The 12,516-nt window shown below is 45.6% G+C and overlaps 1 protein-coding gene across 2 annotated transcripts in view; it reads right to left on the bottom strand.

The window, feature by feature from the left end:
- The window catches only part of LOC125437545 (hexokinase HKDC1-like), a 33,199-nt gene extending 23,429 nt beyond the window's left edge, over window positions 1–9,770 (bottom strand). The window contains exon 1 of one of the 2 annotated variants that reach the window (XM_048505209.1): window positions 9,655–9,770. Coding sequence is in view for 1 of the 2 variants with exons in the window: in XM_048505208.1 (XP_048361165.1) it covers window positions 4,870–4,932 (63 nt within the window). In the remaining variant the exon portion in view is untranslated. Of the gene's footprint in view, window positions 1–4,869; window positions 5,310–9,654 lie in introns of those variants that run through there. The other variant, XM_048505208.1, reaches the window with a different exon arrangement.
- Between the last annotated feature and the right edge of the window lie 2,746 nt (window positions 9,771–12,516).

Genomic DNA, 12,516 nt, shown 5'->3' with positions numbered 1-12,516 from the left:
TCACCTCATGCCCAGTTGACTAGTCTAACAATGACGCCCACAGACCTAGTAAATCCACTTTCTAGGTTACTTTTGGCAGACATTGGACCACCTGCACAATCCAAGGAGCCAGAAAACATGTGACCGTGAATGGTCCACACATGACCTACTGATACAAATACATGAACTGAGAACTTCTGGCAGCAGGTTACAAAATTCATTGGTCTCTGTGAGGCAGCCCAATTTAGAGTGAGGAGAGAAGAGGATGACGAAATTCCAAGGACCGTGGAGACAAAGGTTGCTACCATAGGTGGGGCCTGGAGATCTTTTGGAATTACAGCTGATCTCCAGACCATGTAGGCCAGTTTCCCTGGGGCCTCAGTTTCAACTCTGTCAAGAGCAAGAGGGTCAGCAGCTGGTAACAATGACTCAGCCTTCTTCCTCTTCTTCATCTGAGTCAGCAGCAGCTGTGTCAGGGGAGGTCATGACAGCATGCAGGAAGGGTTAAACCATGGGCTGAATCCATATGGGGGCTGCTACAAGACAGGCCCCTGCAGCACAATGGTGGCCTCCTCATTATGCTGCCCCGTACCCCCAAACAGTAATTTTACCTGAGAACAAGCCTTAGGGTAGAGCTTCTACCTGCCCAGTCACCAACGGCAACAGGATGCAGATTCTGCACCTGAGGGAGTGAGCCCGGACTCACAAAAAGCCACAGTAGTGTTGGATTAGGATCTTGGAGGCACAGGTTCAAATCCCTGCTCTGCCGTGGAAGCTTGCTGGGGGACCTTGGCCCAGTCACTGTCTCTTAGCCTAAGTTACTTCGCATGGATGTTGGGAAGATAAAACGGAGCAGTGCAGAATAACGCCACAAGCCATTTTGAGTCTCCCCCTTTGAGGAAAAAGCCAGGTTTAAATAAATAAATGCAGGCATAAACTCTGTTTCTAAGATGCCACTGAAGTCATGTTTTTTTTTCCCGTTTAACCCTGTATCTACGTATAAAATGGGAAGTCCATTTTTTAACACCAAGGGGGCACACAGCAGAGGAGAGCGGAACAAGCCCCATAACCCCTTCTGAAAAGAATCCTTACCCAACTAGGCTCACAACAGGTACCAAAGCTGAGAAGATCAAGGAAGACAGAAACCTCTTCCACATGCACAGCTTACCACAGATTTTCCCAGTGATCAGACCTGGTGTCTTGGAAATGTTTTATCTGACTGTATGGTTGAAGGCTTTCACGCCTGGACTCCACTGATTATTGTGGGTTTTCTGGGCTGTGTGGTTGTGATCTGGTGGGTTTTGCTCCTAACGTTTCACCCACATCTGTGGCCAGCACCTTCAGAGGCTTGTCACGGTGAGATATGTATCTCTCTGTGGCATAGTGTGGAGAGAAACATTATACCAGCCGTAGATTTGGGTGAAAAGTTAGGAGCAACAACTACCAAGACCATAGTCACATGGCCTGGGAAAACCGCAACAGCCAGTTTTCTGTGAAATAATTCTGCACACTTTTACCACCAGCCCCATTGTTTTTCCCCTTGTTTCTTCAGTTGCATTTATTTCACTTGCTACTGTTGAAAACATATCGTTCCTAATGTGGTTGTCACTGTTCTTGACCTCCTCCCAATAACCAGACTCAGGTTCAAATGAAATTGGTTTATTGTATTAGAGTAATGAACAGGCTGCACTCAAGCATTGCTGTAACTGAAATTCAAATGCCCCCACCCCTAGATAAAACCCCACTCTTTGCCCCCTCCTACAGTGCCCCTTCTAGCAAAACAGTTTCTCAGGCTGTACTACGTCTCCAAGGCCGGAGTCTGACAAGGAGCCAGGTGTTGCCTGGCTTAGGGGAAAGGAACCATTATTCTACATAACAAGTAAAGCCTAAAGCAAAGAAAACCAAAGGAATACACAGTCATCAGGTACTACATTCTCCCAGCCTCCCCTGGACATGAACATATGACAAGACCCCATGCAGGGCCTTGACAGTGGTGGGATGTCATCCATGCTGCAGAAGAACAACCATCCCTTCAGCCATTGTCTCCTCCTCCTTGTCCTCCATTTTTTAAAGGATTAAAAAAAAATTCTATTGCATTAGCAATGTAATGTAAGGGCAGAGCTTTGTCAATGCCAGGTTATGGCAAAGGTACAATGTATCTGCAGTTAGGGACCAGTGAAATTGACCAGAGAAGTTGCTTTTGCAGGAGGAAATTGACAAGAGATTGCTCCTGCAGTCAGGGAACTTCCGTTGTCAATTTCCATTGTCACTCACTCCTAACTACTAATGTGATAGAACTTTTTTATTCCTTTTGAAAACAGAGGACAAGGGGGAGGAGAAAATGGCAGAAGAAGAGGACTGGGCAACTACATGGGAGCATGGATAAGGGCCAGGCGTTTGGCAGGGTGGAGAAATAAAGACTGATTCAAGACAGTTGCATGCTCAAGAGAAGCGGCTCAGAAACAATTTTTTTAAAAAAATCATGGTAAAAAGGTTCAGGAAAACAACACAGAAAAAATGAAGGGAAAATATTTCAAGAACCAAACAGAGGGGGGAAATTTTGGAATTAAAATGAGAAACGTAGCATTTGGTGGCAAGATACTCTGTAAACAAAGTGTGCAGAAAAGGTCAGACTGTGAGAAAGAAAACCACAGGGAGTGCATAAAACCCCAACCCACATACCCCTTTTGATCTAAAATTCAGACCCATCCCCTCCAACTTGGATTGACCCTTCAAGAAACAATTCTTCCTTCCCCACAGCTGGTTAAGACCTATTTCAGGGTTGCCAAACTCCACATGGGGCCTGGAGTTCTATTGGAATTACAAGTGATCACCTGACTACAAAAATCAATTCACCAGGCGGAAATGGCTGCGTGGGAGGGCGGACTCTATGATATCACATCCCTGTTGACCTCCCTGTTCTCTCCAAACTCCACCCTCCCCAGGCATTGGCCCCGTATCTCCAGGCCCAAGTTGGCAACCACAGTCTTGACAGGACTCTTTCAAGGTATTAGGAAGAGGAGGTGAAGGGAATGATATTGACAGAATTATGTGCTTTGCCCTTTTTTGGAACAAAAAGTTCAACTAAATATTTAACAAGAAGCTCTGTTCTCCACAACATAAAGATAATTGAACATATATTCATTCAATAATAATAATAATAATTATTATTATTATTATTATAGTAATAGTAACAGTAACAGTAATAACGACAACTTAATAACGCATTACCGCATTAACGACAACGCACAACGACAACCATTAACCGACAATCGACAAATCCCATTGTCTAAATCCAATAATAATGGGACATAATAATAATAATAATAATAATAATAATAATAATAATAATAATAATAATAATAATAATAATAATGTGCTTATGCTCTTCCTTGTTGTAACATTTGCTTTATTAGGAAAATAAAGATCTTCCTTTGGATAAAAAGGTAATTAAATAGTAATTGCCACACAAATCCTTTTTGTGGGTATTCAGAGTATTTTAAAGGGTTTTTAAAAAAAACTTTAGGCTTCTGCTACTGTTTTCCAGGTATGAGTAGAGAATGGATTTATAGGCACTCCCATTTTGGGGAGAACAGCTCAACCCCCCTGCATGATAATGCTTCAATTGCATGTGACTACTCTTGCCTCTACTGGATAATCTGTATAGTAGACAGCAGGACACCTGAGTTCACTCAGTCACATAGCTCACTGGGTCAGTAATCTTGGGTGGGACACTTGCCCCTATTTCAACCTAACCTTCCTCACAGGATCTTTGTTAGGGTATGATAGGATTAACCTCATTTATGCTGGGGGAAAGGCTGAATATAAAAGTCAAATAAAACATTGGAGGAAAACCACCCAGTTTTTAAAAAAATTCAATCTCTCTTTTTAAGCTGAGAAGCAAACATTGTTTCTGCCTGGCCCTAAAGTCCCCTCACCTAATCAGTTGACTCATTCCTCCCCCACGGACAACTGCTTGACTTAACAGCCAGCCATCCTAGAGACCAAAGGTTTCACTTTGGTCTTTCCACTACGAGAAGCAGGTAAATGACTCAAGAGGAAAGTCATTTATTGTGCTACAAATGAGCTATGAACTGACCGAGGGAAGAGAGACAAGGGAGCAACTGGAGCTGAACAGGTCACAAGTCCTTTCCCCCACTTATTGTAAATGGAAGATTTTGCCATCTATTTGACCCAAGACAAATGTCATTCTCCTGCAAAAAGAAATATTATACACAAATTGACTAGGACTCTTAAAGGCAATCTGTTAGAATCTAACTGCTCCATTTCTCCACACACACACACATTTCAGTCCAAGCGGAATTAAGACACTAGCTGTACTATCCGAAATAGTTACACCATTAAAAGTCCTTTGACTTCAATGGCATAAGAAGGATGTAACTGAATACGTAGGATGTTGCTAAGAATACTTTAGGCAGTTAGGTTGCTCCTACATGACAGCTGGAATTTTAATAGGTTTGGGATCAGTTTCTTGGTCCATCTTGAAGGGCCAGTCCAGTTACTGAATATGACTTTAATTGGATTACATCCTTGTTTACCACAATTTCTTGGATCAAGTTTATATACCAGGTTAGTAGTTCAGTCTTGAACTGCTGTTGTCCATTAACTATTACCATTGTCAGTCCATTATTCATTAAAGACACTGAGCTTTACATAGTACCATTACTAAGACGGCTTTCTTTAGATCTAGTCAATCTTAAAAGTATTTTCCCAAGCAAAGATACAATTCAATTTGGACTATTTTAGTTAACTTCGTCTCATTGTTTTAAAGGGAGTGCTAAAGCCGTCCTCGAACCTCCAGACTGTTGCGGAGACAAAACACAGTATGATAAATCAACCTGAAAACTAACCAGTGCAATCAAACCTTACCTTTTTGATCTGGTCCTCTTTTAGCTTCGTAAAATAAAAAGCGACTAAGTGTACAGCAAACATCTTTTCAAATCGCTGGGTCAAGTGTGGATGAAATTGCCGCTTATTCCCAGTTCCAGAGCTTATTTGTTCATATCCCGAGAACCGCGGAGCCCTTCTTCAGCAGTGCCATTTCCCCGCAGAAAAGCAAGAGTGCCCAACCAAAGCCATTCAGCCTGGTTGGTTCAATGATTAAACTTCAGCCGCTGGCTCTCTCCCCTCTCAGAGTCCCTCCCGCTGCTCCGCACAGTCTCCAACTAAGCAGGTGGCCAGTTGCCAAGAGCAGAGAAAAGGAATGATTCGTTAGGGGTCCAACTTTGGCATCGCTACCTCTGCACAATCCAGTTGCTATGGAGGAGTCTTTGCCTGACCCAAACCCAGCATGATTTCCCACCGCACGGGCACACTTCCAAAGAGGAAAGAGTAACAAACACAAGCCACTTCAATGGGCATTATCTCACTTAGACACATGACCGGGGGAGGGGATTAAGAGAACAGAAGATAATTCCCCCCTCCCCAGCCAGCTCTGCTGTGTTTGACAAATCTTTTCGATGTTTGTTCCCAGCCTTCCTTGTCATGCATTTATCCAACTTCATGCCCTGCCCAGATTACTCTTCTGAGCAGGCCTGAGGTATCTGCTGGCTACCTTCACAGACAGACTCATCTGCCATAAAATCCCTAGACTCCCTATCAGAGTCTGAAAAGTGCAATAGCAGTAAGGGACATTTTTAAGAAGAACCTGACTGAACCGGACCATTCCTCCATTAAGGTCAATATTGTCTACTCAGACTGGATGCAGATCTCCACATCTTCAGATGGAGGTATTTCATATCACTTACTACCTGTTCCTTTTAACTGGAGATGCCTGGGATTGAACCTGAGACCTTCTGCATGCCAAGGAGATACTCTACCACTGAGCTACAGCCTGTCCCCCAAATCTAGAATTCTGTTCCCAAGAATATGCCACCAGCTCCCCTTCTTCTTGTGAGGTGGTCATGGTGTTGCCTCAATTGTCCTAGCACTTGCTGTTTAAAGATCTATCGTCTGTGTATATGGAGGTTCTACTGAACTATTGTGGTTAATAATCAGTCCTAGAGAAACCAGTTGTCTGTGAATCATTCAGATCTTCTTTTAAAACTGTCTAAGATAGTGGTCATCATCACATTTCATGATCGTGAATTTAGTTAAGGATCGTGTGAAAGAAGTGCCTCCTGTTATCAGTCCTTAACCTAACTACCTGTTGATTTTACTAGGCGAGCCCTAGTACTATCAGAGCAAAATGGAATTGGGCCTGCTGATCAGTAGCTGGTTTATACTATACTTGCTTATGAGCAAAGTCTGCCCTACATTTTGGCTCTAATCCAGCGAGAGCAGTTTTACGCACAGCTTTTAGCCCAACGTGGCTGTCAAGGTTGCATAGGCACAGGAATAGACATCTCTGTCTACACACTGCCGTGTGGATGAGATTGTGCTGGATGCGTTGCATTTAACAGTCCATCCTAATGCGGAAGTGCATCAGCATCCAATTAGCACCTGCCATTCCCAGTCCAACCAGTGAAGCCTTACAATGATGTCTGCTTCTACCTGTGTTCAATACAGTGAGTGTGCTTGAAGAGTTGCTTTGTCCAATCAAACAAGAGGGCAGCCAAACCATTCTGGCAGCTGAGCAATAACCTACTCTGAGGCTTTCTGAAAACCAAGAATGGCCTTGACAATTTTTGCAGCATAGGATGCAGACTTTGACAGAGTGTTTCTTCCAAGCCGACTCAGACACCAGAGAGCGCCGAAAGATGAGGGTCACCATAGTTCTTTTGTAGCACAATGAACTGACCGGAGGCCCAGAACAGCAGGAGGTCTTCTGGCTTGTGCCTGACAATCTGGATTTGTTTATTCAGGAAGCCTTTTATGTTTGACCCCAAGCCTCTAAAGAAACACTTGCTCCAGGACAACCCACAGCTAGGAAAACACCCAGACTAAGAAAGCAAGCACAACCTGTTGTCTCCTATCCCTCATGAGAACTATAAACCTTCTTACTTATCTTCCACACTTCAAGAAAGACATCTTTGCCACAGGAAGACACATTAGCCTCAAACTGCTCAAGCGGAGCCAGGGTGATGCAAAGGGAACCCTCAGGTTGCCATTCTGATATGCCAGTCACCATTCCTCAGCCTGACCTATCTTACAAAGACACTGCAATAATAGGCAGAGGGCATTTTGATACCCTAGATCAGGGGTGTCCAACTTTGGCACTTCAGGTGTTCATGGACTACAATTCCCATCAGTCCCTGCCGGCATGGCCAATTGGCCATGCCGGCAGGGGCTGATGGGAATTGTAGTTCATGAACACCTGAAGCGCCAAAGTTGGACACCTCTGCCCTAGATGGCCTCTGCCCTAGATGGTTCATCCATCCCTTTCAGTACAGAGAAAAGTTAGGCATCTAGTTAGCTCACCTTTTACAAACACCTTAAAGAAATTCATTTCCATCTAGTTTGGCATTAAAAAGCTAATTTGACACTTTATTCCACACCAATACAAGCCAACCACACTGTGCCTTATCCCTGAGGGCGCCTCTTCACACATTAACAGGGGGAAACAAGAGTGCACAGCCTCCTTCCTTCACCACAATTCTACACAAGTTGGTAAACCAGCACAAAACAAAAGCTTCCTAGTTGTTAATGCAGCACATGACTGGGTCTCTGCTTTTCCTTTATGCAGAGATTACCCTCCCTGAAGTGAAACATCGAGTGCAAAGCAGGATTCAGTTCTCTCAGCCAGTAGCTTGACATGGAACACCATCGCCCCTGTTACAGCCAGGCCTTGTCTCCTCCTTGCGCCTTGAACTGAAGGCCACAAACCACACCATTATACACAGAAACGGAGAACAGACTCATTGTCTACCACAGACATCACTATTCTCCTCAAACTGGAGCCAGCAGCTACAGGGAGAAGACAGTACAGAGAGGTGTTCTTTGTTCAGACGATCTCCTGAAGGAGACAGCTGGCGAAAGGAAGGATGAACACAGAAAACAACTTCCTGGCCATCCCTGTCCAGTAGTTAGACAGCCATGTCAAGACTGCCCTCGTCTTCCACAAAGTATGCTGTGAACCTGGCTTGTTTGGCTCAAGCCCTCTTCCGTTCAATTGAAGCCCCCTTCCCAAGGTGCAGATTACATTTGCGTTCCGCTCCACAGAGCACAAGTCGACCCACAAGGGTTTTCTACGTTTTAGCTCACACCTCTGTGAGCTACAATCAGTGGAGCGATGGTGCCTGGCCAAGCACCTTCAGAGGACTTTCTTATCAAGTGTCAGGTTGAACACTTTGATTGGGTGCAGCCTTGCTGTGCTTTTCCCACCAGACGTGTTGTGCACTGAACCCATCTCATGTAATGCGAGAACCAACAGAGAGATCAGCTGGGCTGGCAAGAAGAGGAAGAGTTTGGATTTATATCCAGAGGTGGGATCCAGCAGGTTCTCACAGGTTCCTGAGAGTAGGTTACTAATTATTTGTGTTTGCCAAGAGGGGGTTATTCATTGGCGATTTTGCCATGTGATTTTTACCTTAGTTATGCCCCTCCTCTCAGCAGTAGCGCGCAGAACTTGAAGCAGTCTAGCAGGAGGTGCACCGGTGTGTGTGGCAGCCTGCACCTGCGTGCATTCGTTTCCCGCCCAGGAATGCCCCGTCCCTGGAATGCCCGGCCATGCCCCCGTCGTGCCCAGCCCCGCCCCATTGGCGCTACACCACAGTTTGAATCCCACCACCATGGGAACCTGTTACTAAAATTTTTGGATCCCACCACTGTTTATATCCCCCTTTTCTCTCCTGTAGGAGACTCAAAGGGGCTTACAATCTCCTTGCCCTTCCCCCCTCACAACAAACACCCTGTGAGGTGGGTGGGGCTGAGAGAGCTCCGAGAAGCTGTGACTAGCCTAAGGTCACCCAGCTGGAGTGTGTGGGAGTGCACAGGCTAATCTGAATTCCCCAGATAAGCCTCCACAGCTCAGGCAGCAGAATGGGGAATCAAACCCAATTCCTCCAGATTAGATGCACCTGCTCTTAACCCCTATGCCACTGCTGCTCCTAGGATACAGTAGGATACAATTAGGTTGCTCCCGGTGGCCCATTCTCTGAAGAGCTGGCATTCAGAAGGGCTGCGTTATTTATTTCTTTTACATATGTATATCCTGTTCCCCATCCCCAACAGGGAACCAAAGCGGCTCACAGCATTCTCTCTTCCTCCATTTTATCCTCACAACAACATTGCAAGGTGGGTTAGGCTGAAAGGGAGTGACTGGCCCAAGGTCACCCAGCAAGCATCCATGGCGGAATGGAGATTCGAACCCACATCTCCCAGCTCTAATCATAAGACCATCTCATCACAGAGGCCATGGAAGGGGCGCCCCATTTCAATTCTGTGTCCTGAATCTTTAAAAAAGACATACTTTAAAAGCGAGAGGACAGAAGGAGAATTCACACAAAGGCAATTCTTACATGCTACAGTCAACGAATGCTGAACTGCAAATCTTGTTCAGCATCACAAACCATTTTATACCTGGTGTCGTTCAGGTAAAGGTTGCAGGCCTGTCCTTCACAGCACGCCACATTTAACTTGCCTAACTGAAGTAAACAACAGACTCAAACGCACTCACGTGCTGTCCCCCTTTCATACTGCTATGCAAACATCTAAAGGATGCTAAAATCCTATTACAGTCCACAAGCCTAAAGAACTCCGTCCAGCACTACCTACTTGCTCAAAGGAGATTAATGCATTGCTGCACCCCGGCCTTTCAGGCAGATCATGTGAATCCCGCACTCTTCATCAAGGCTAATTGCATCCACATCATTAGCGCAGCAACAAACTTCCATCCAAATCAGCTTTAGGAACGCCTGAGCAAACTCCAGAGGACTTACAACAGTTACTATGGAGTCACTATGGGAACAAGCGTTGAATTGAAGGAAGTGCTAATCTCAGCAAAAATTCAAAAGAATGTCCTGGGCTTCGTCTTTAAAGGCTCACAGCTCAGACACCAGGTTTTATTTCCAGCCAAGAGGCTGGAATTAACCCACAGACCCAAGCACTTTCTCATCAGACTAAATCCTACAAGGGACCCAACATGCTTTTACAAGGTATGTGTGTGCTGTCAAGTCACAGCTGACTTACGGCAACCCCGTAGGGTTTTCAAAAGCAAGAGACGTTTGGAGGTGGTTTGCCATTGTCTGCCTCTGGGTGGGCTAAGAGCGTTCTGAGAGAACTGCGTCTGGCCCCAAAGTCACCCAGCAGGCTTCATGTGGAGGAGTGAGAACCGAACCTGGTTCTCCAAATTAGAGCCTTCTGCTCTTAACCACATCACAGCAACAAAACCAGGTTTGCCGCCAATGCACACTCACCATGCAGAGCCACCCGTGAGGCTGGAAGTTTAGAAATGGTTCTTACTATGTGTACTTTTAAGTTCAGAGGGGAGCCATATTGTATCCTTTTCCCCCCCACCAGCAGATCCAACAGCACTTAGGAGAGGGGAGTTTCTCTCCACATCACTTCTCTGTGTTTAAAAACAAAAACACAACTCTTGCTATCGAGCCGGCCTCAGTTCCCTCTACACAGCTGCTTCTTGAGCTGAAGTTCTACATCCTCCGTGCGCAGTTTGAGGGATGTCGATCCTGGCTAATGAGTTTGCCTTTTCATATATGGATGGAAATCAGAAAAGGCACTGGGAGGTTGACTTCTTCAGTTAGCAATAAGTGACTGCAGGGCCCCCTAAATGAGATCAGAGCTGTAACACAAGGGCTCGTGTGTTCTGTTAACCTTCCCAAACCTTCCCCCGACTTCAGATACTTCACAGAGCTTCCATTTGTCCCATATGGGAAGTCATACAGGGCGAACACTAGCTGCATTTGAATGTGAGATAAGGAAAGGGGTTTTTTTCCCAGCAGTGGAAACAGGGGAACTCCAGAGCCCCTCCCTCCCACTCCAGGCAACTTTGAGCTTTGCAACGCTTCCTCCCTAGAAGAAACTGCAGACCCAGAATTTGAGAACCACTCGTTCATTCTCAAAATGGAGAAGCAAGTCCTTGAGAGAAACACTTATTCTCCATAAGCTATTTAAACCCTTCCCCCAAGCTTAATTTTTTGTAAAGCTTTATTTTCTGCTTTCTATATCTTCAAAGGTAGGCTGCTCGAGACCTTGATCCCAGCATTTTTCGGCCCCAGGGTCAACTTCCTCTCCTGCAGCTGCTGCTGTTTCACATCCTTCCTCCCACCTTATTGCTACGGCTCTGACTTCTGCTTTTTTGGCTCCTAACCCTGGAAGCTCACCCAAGGAGAATGCGTCACCCTCGTACGGAGCCTGCTCAGGGCAGCCGCGTTCCCCAACCCTTTCGACTCATTTGTTCCGTTAACCCGGGGCCAGGAAGATGCCATCAACCTCCGCCAGTCATCATTTGCCCCAAGGGGAGGCTATTGCACAGTGGTTCAAGCACTTAGTTGCTAGTCTCAAAAACTCTGGGTGAACAGTCAGGACCTGCCTTTCATGCCACGCCATGCACAGCCAAACCCCCCCCCCCAAATGGTGCCCTTCCAAGTTGTAAAGATACCCAGAATTTCCAGTTGTGTGCCAGCTGTTCCTGCTGATCCCGCTTCACAGCTCTCTTAGCTCCTAGTACCAGAATGCAGGTAATACAGCCCTCCCTGGCCAGAGACACAGGTGCACATGATATGCAACATCTGTGTCATGGATCTTGGGGCCTGCCGAATGGACACGTCAGTGAGAGAAGCATAAATGCAACATCACTTGCTTCAGTGGTAGCAATGCTCATCTCAGTAAGGTCACCTGCACTGCGAGCCTTCAGAAATGATCTCTCACCACAAAGCACAGGGCATCGTTTAGATCCATACTTCAGCGTCAGACAAATGAAGCCCTTCTTTGAAGCAGACACCGCTCCTCACCCCCCAAATAGTGCAAAAGTCTACTCCTCCGCAGCAAGATCCCACATTGTTGAAAAGAAGGGGGAAACATTACAGCCAGGGGGAGGAGGGCGCTCGGGGACCTTTCGGGCTGCTCCCTTCGCTGTGTGTGTGAGTAGCAGATAAAGTCTTAATTGAAGAATAACCTTGATTTCATTTGGCAAAATAATTTGGGAAAGTATTCCTAGAACCCAGTTGGAGAAGGTGTTCAGTTGTTTGGCTTTAATTGAAAAACACATTCAGAAATCAGAGTAGAGAAGCCCATGTACTTTCCTCCCTTCTCTCCGAATAGACCACTAAGTTTCCTTCATATGGCAGGTGATTATAAAACGTTGGATTTCCATCCAAGGTAAGTGCAATTTGCAAATCAATAAGGCACACAATCTGGCTCACCATTCCACTCATCTGTGATTTCCTGTGAAATTGTAAGTTATCATTTATATTGCCATTTATCTGATGAACTATGTACCCTGGAGGAGTTAGACAAACGGCATTAGACTGTAAGGGAGATGGGTCTGAACTTGACAACATGACTCAGTCACGTACTGCACTGTTTGAAGCTCAACTTTTCTAACACAAAAAGGAGCAAACACTTCAGGTCACCTTTATAATTTGGGGTCAAAATATATTCTTGAAACCACAACTGGTA

Source organism: Sphaerodactylus townsendi, linkage group LG08, assembly GCF_021028975.2.
Source record: "Sphaerodactylus townsendi isolate TG3544 linkage group LG08, MPM_Stown_v2.3, whole genome shotgun sequence".
In the NCBI taxonomy this organism is placed as follows: domain Eukaryota; kingdom Metazoa; phylum Chordata; class Lepidosauria; order Squamata; family Sphaerodactylidae; genus Sphaerodactylus; species Sphaerodactylus townsendi.
Note: the sequence above shows the minus strand (reverse complement) of the source record. Positions and strands in the feature narration are given on the sequence as shown.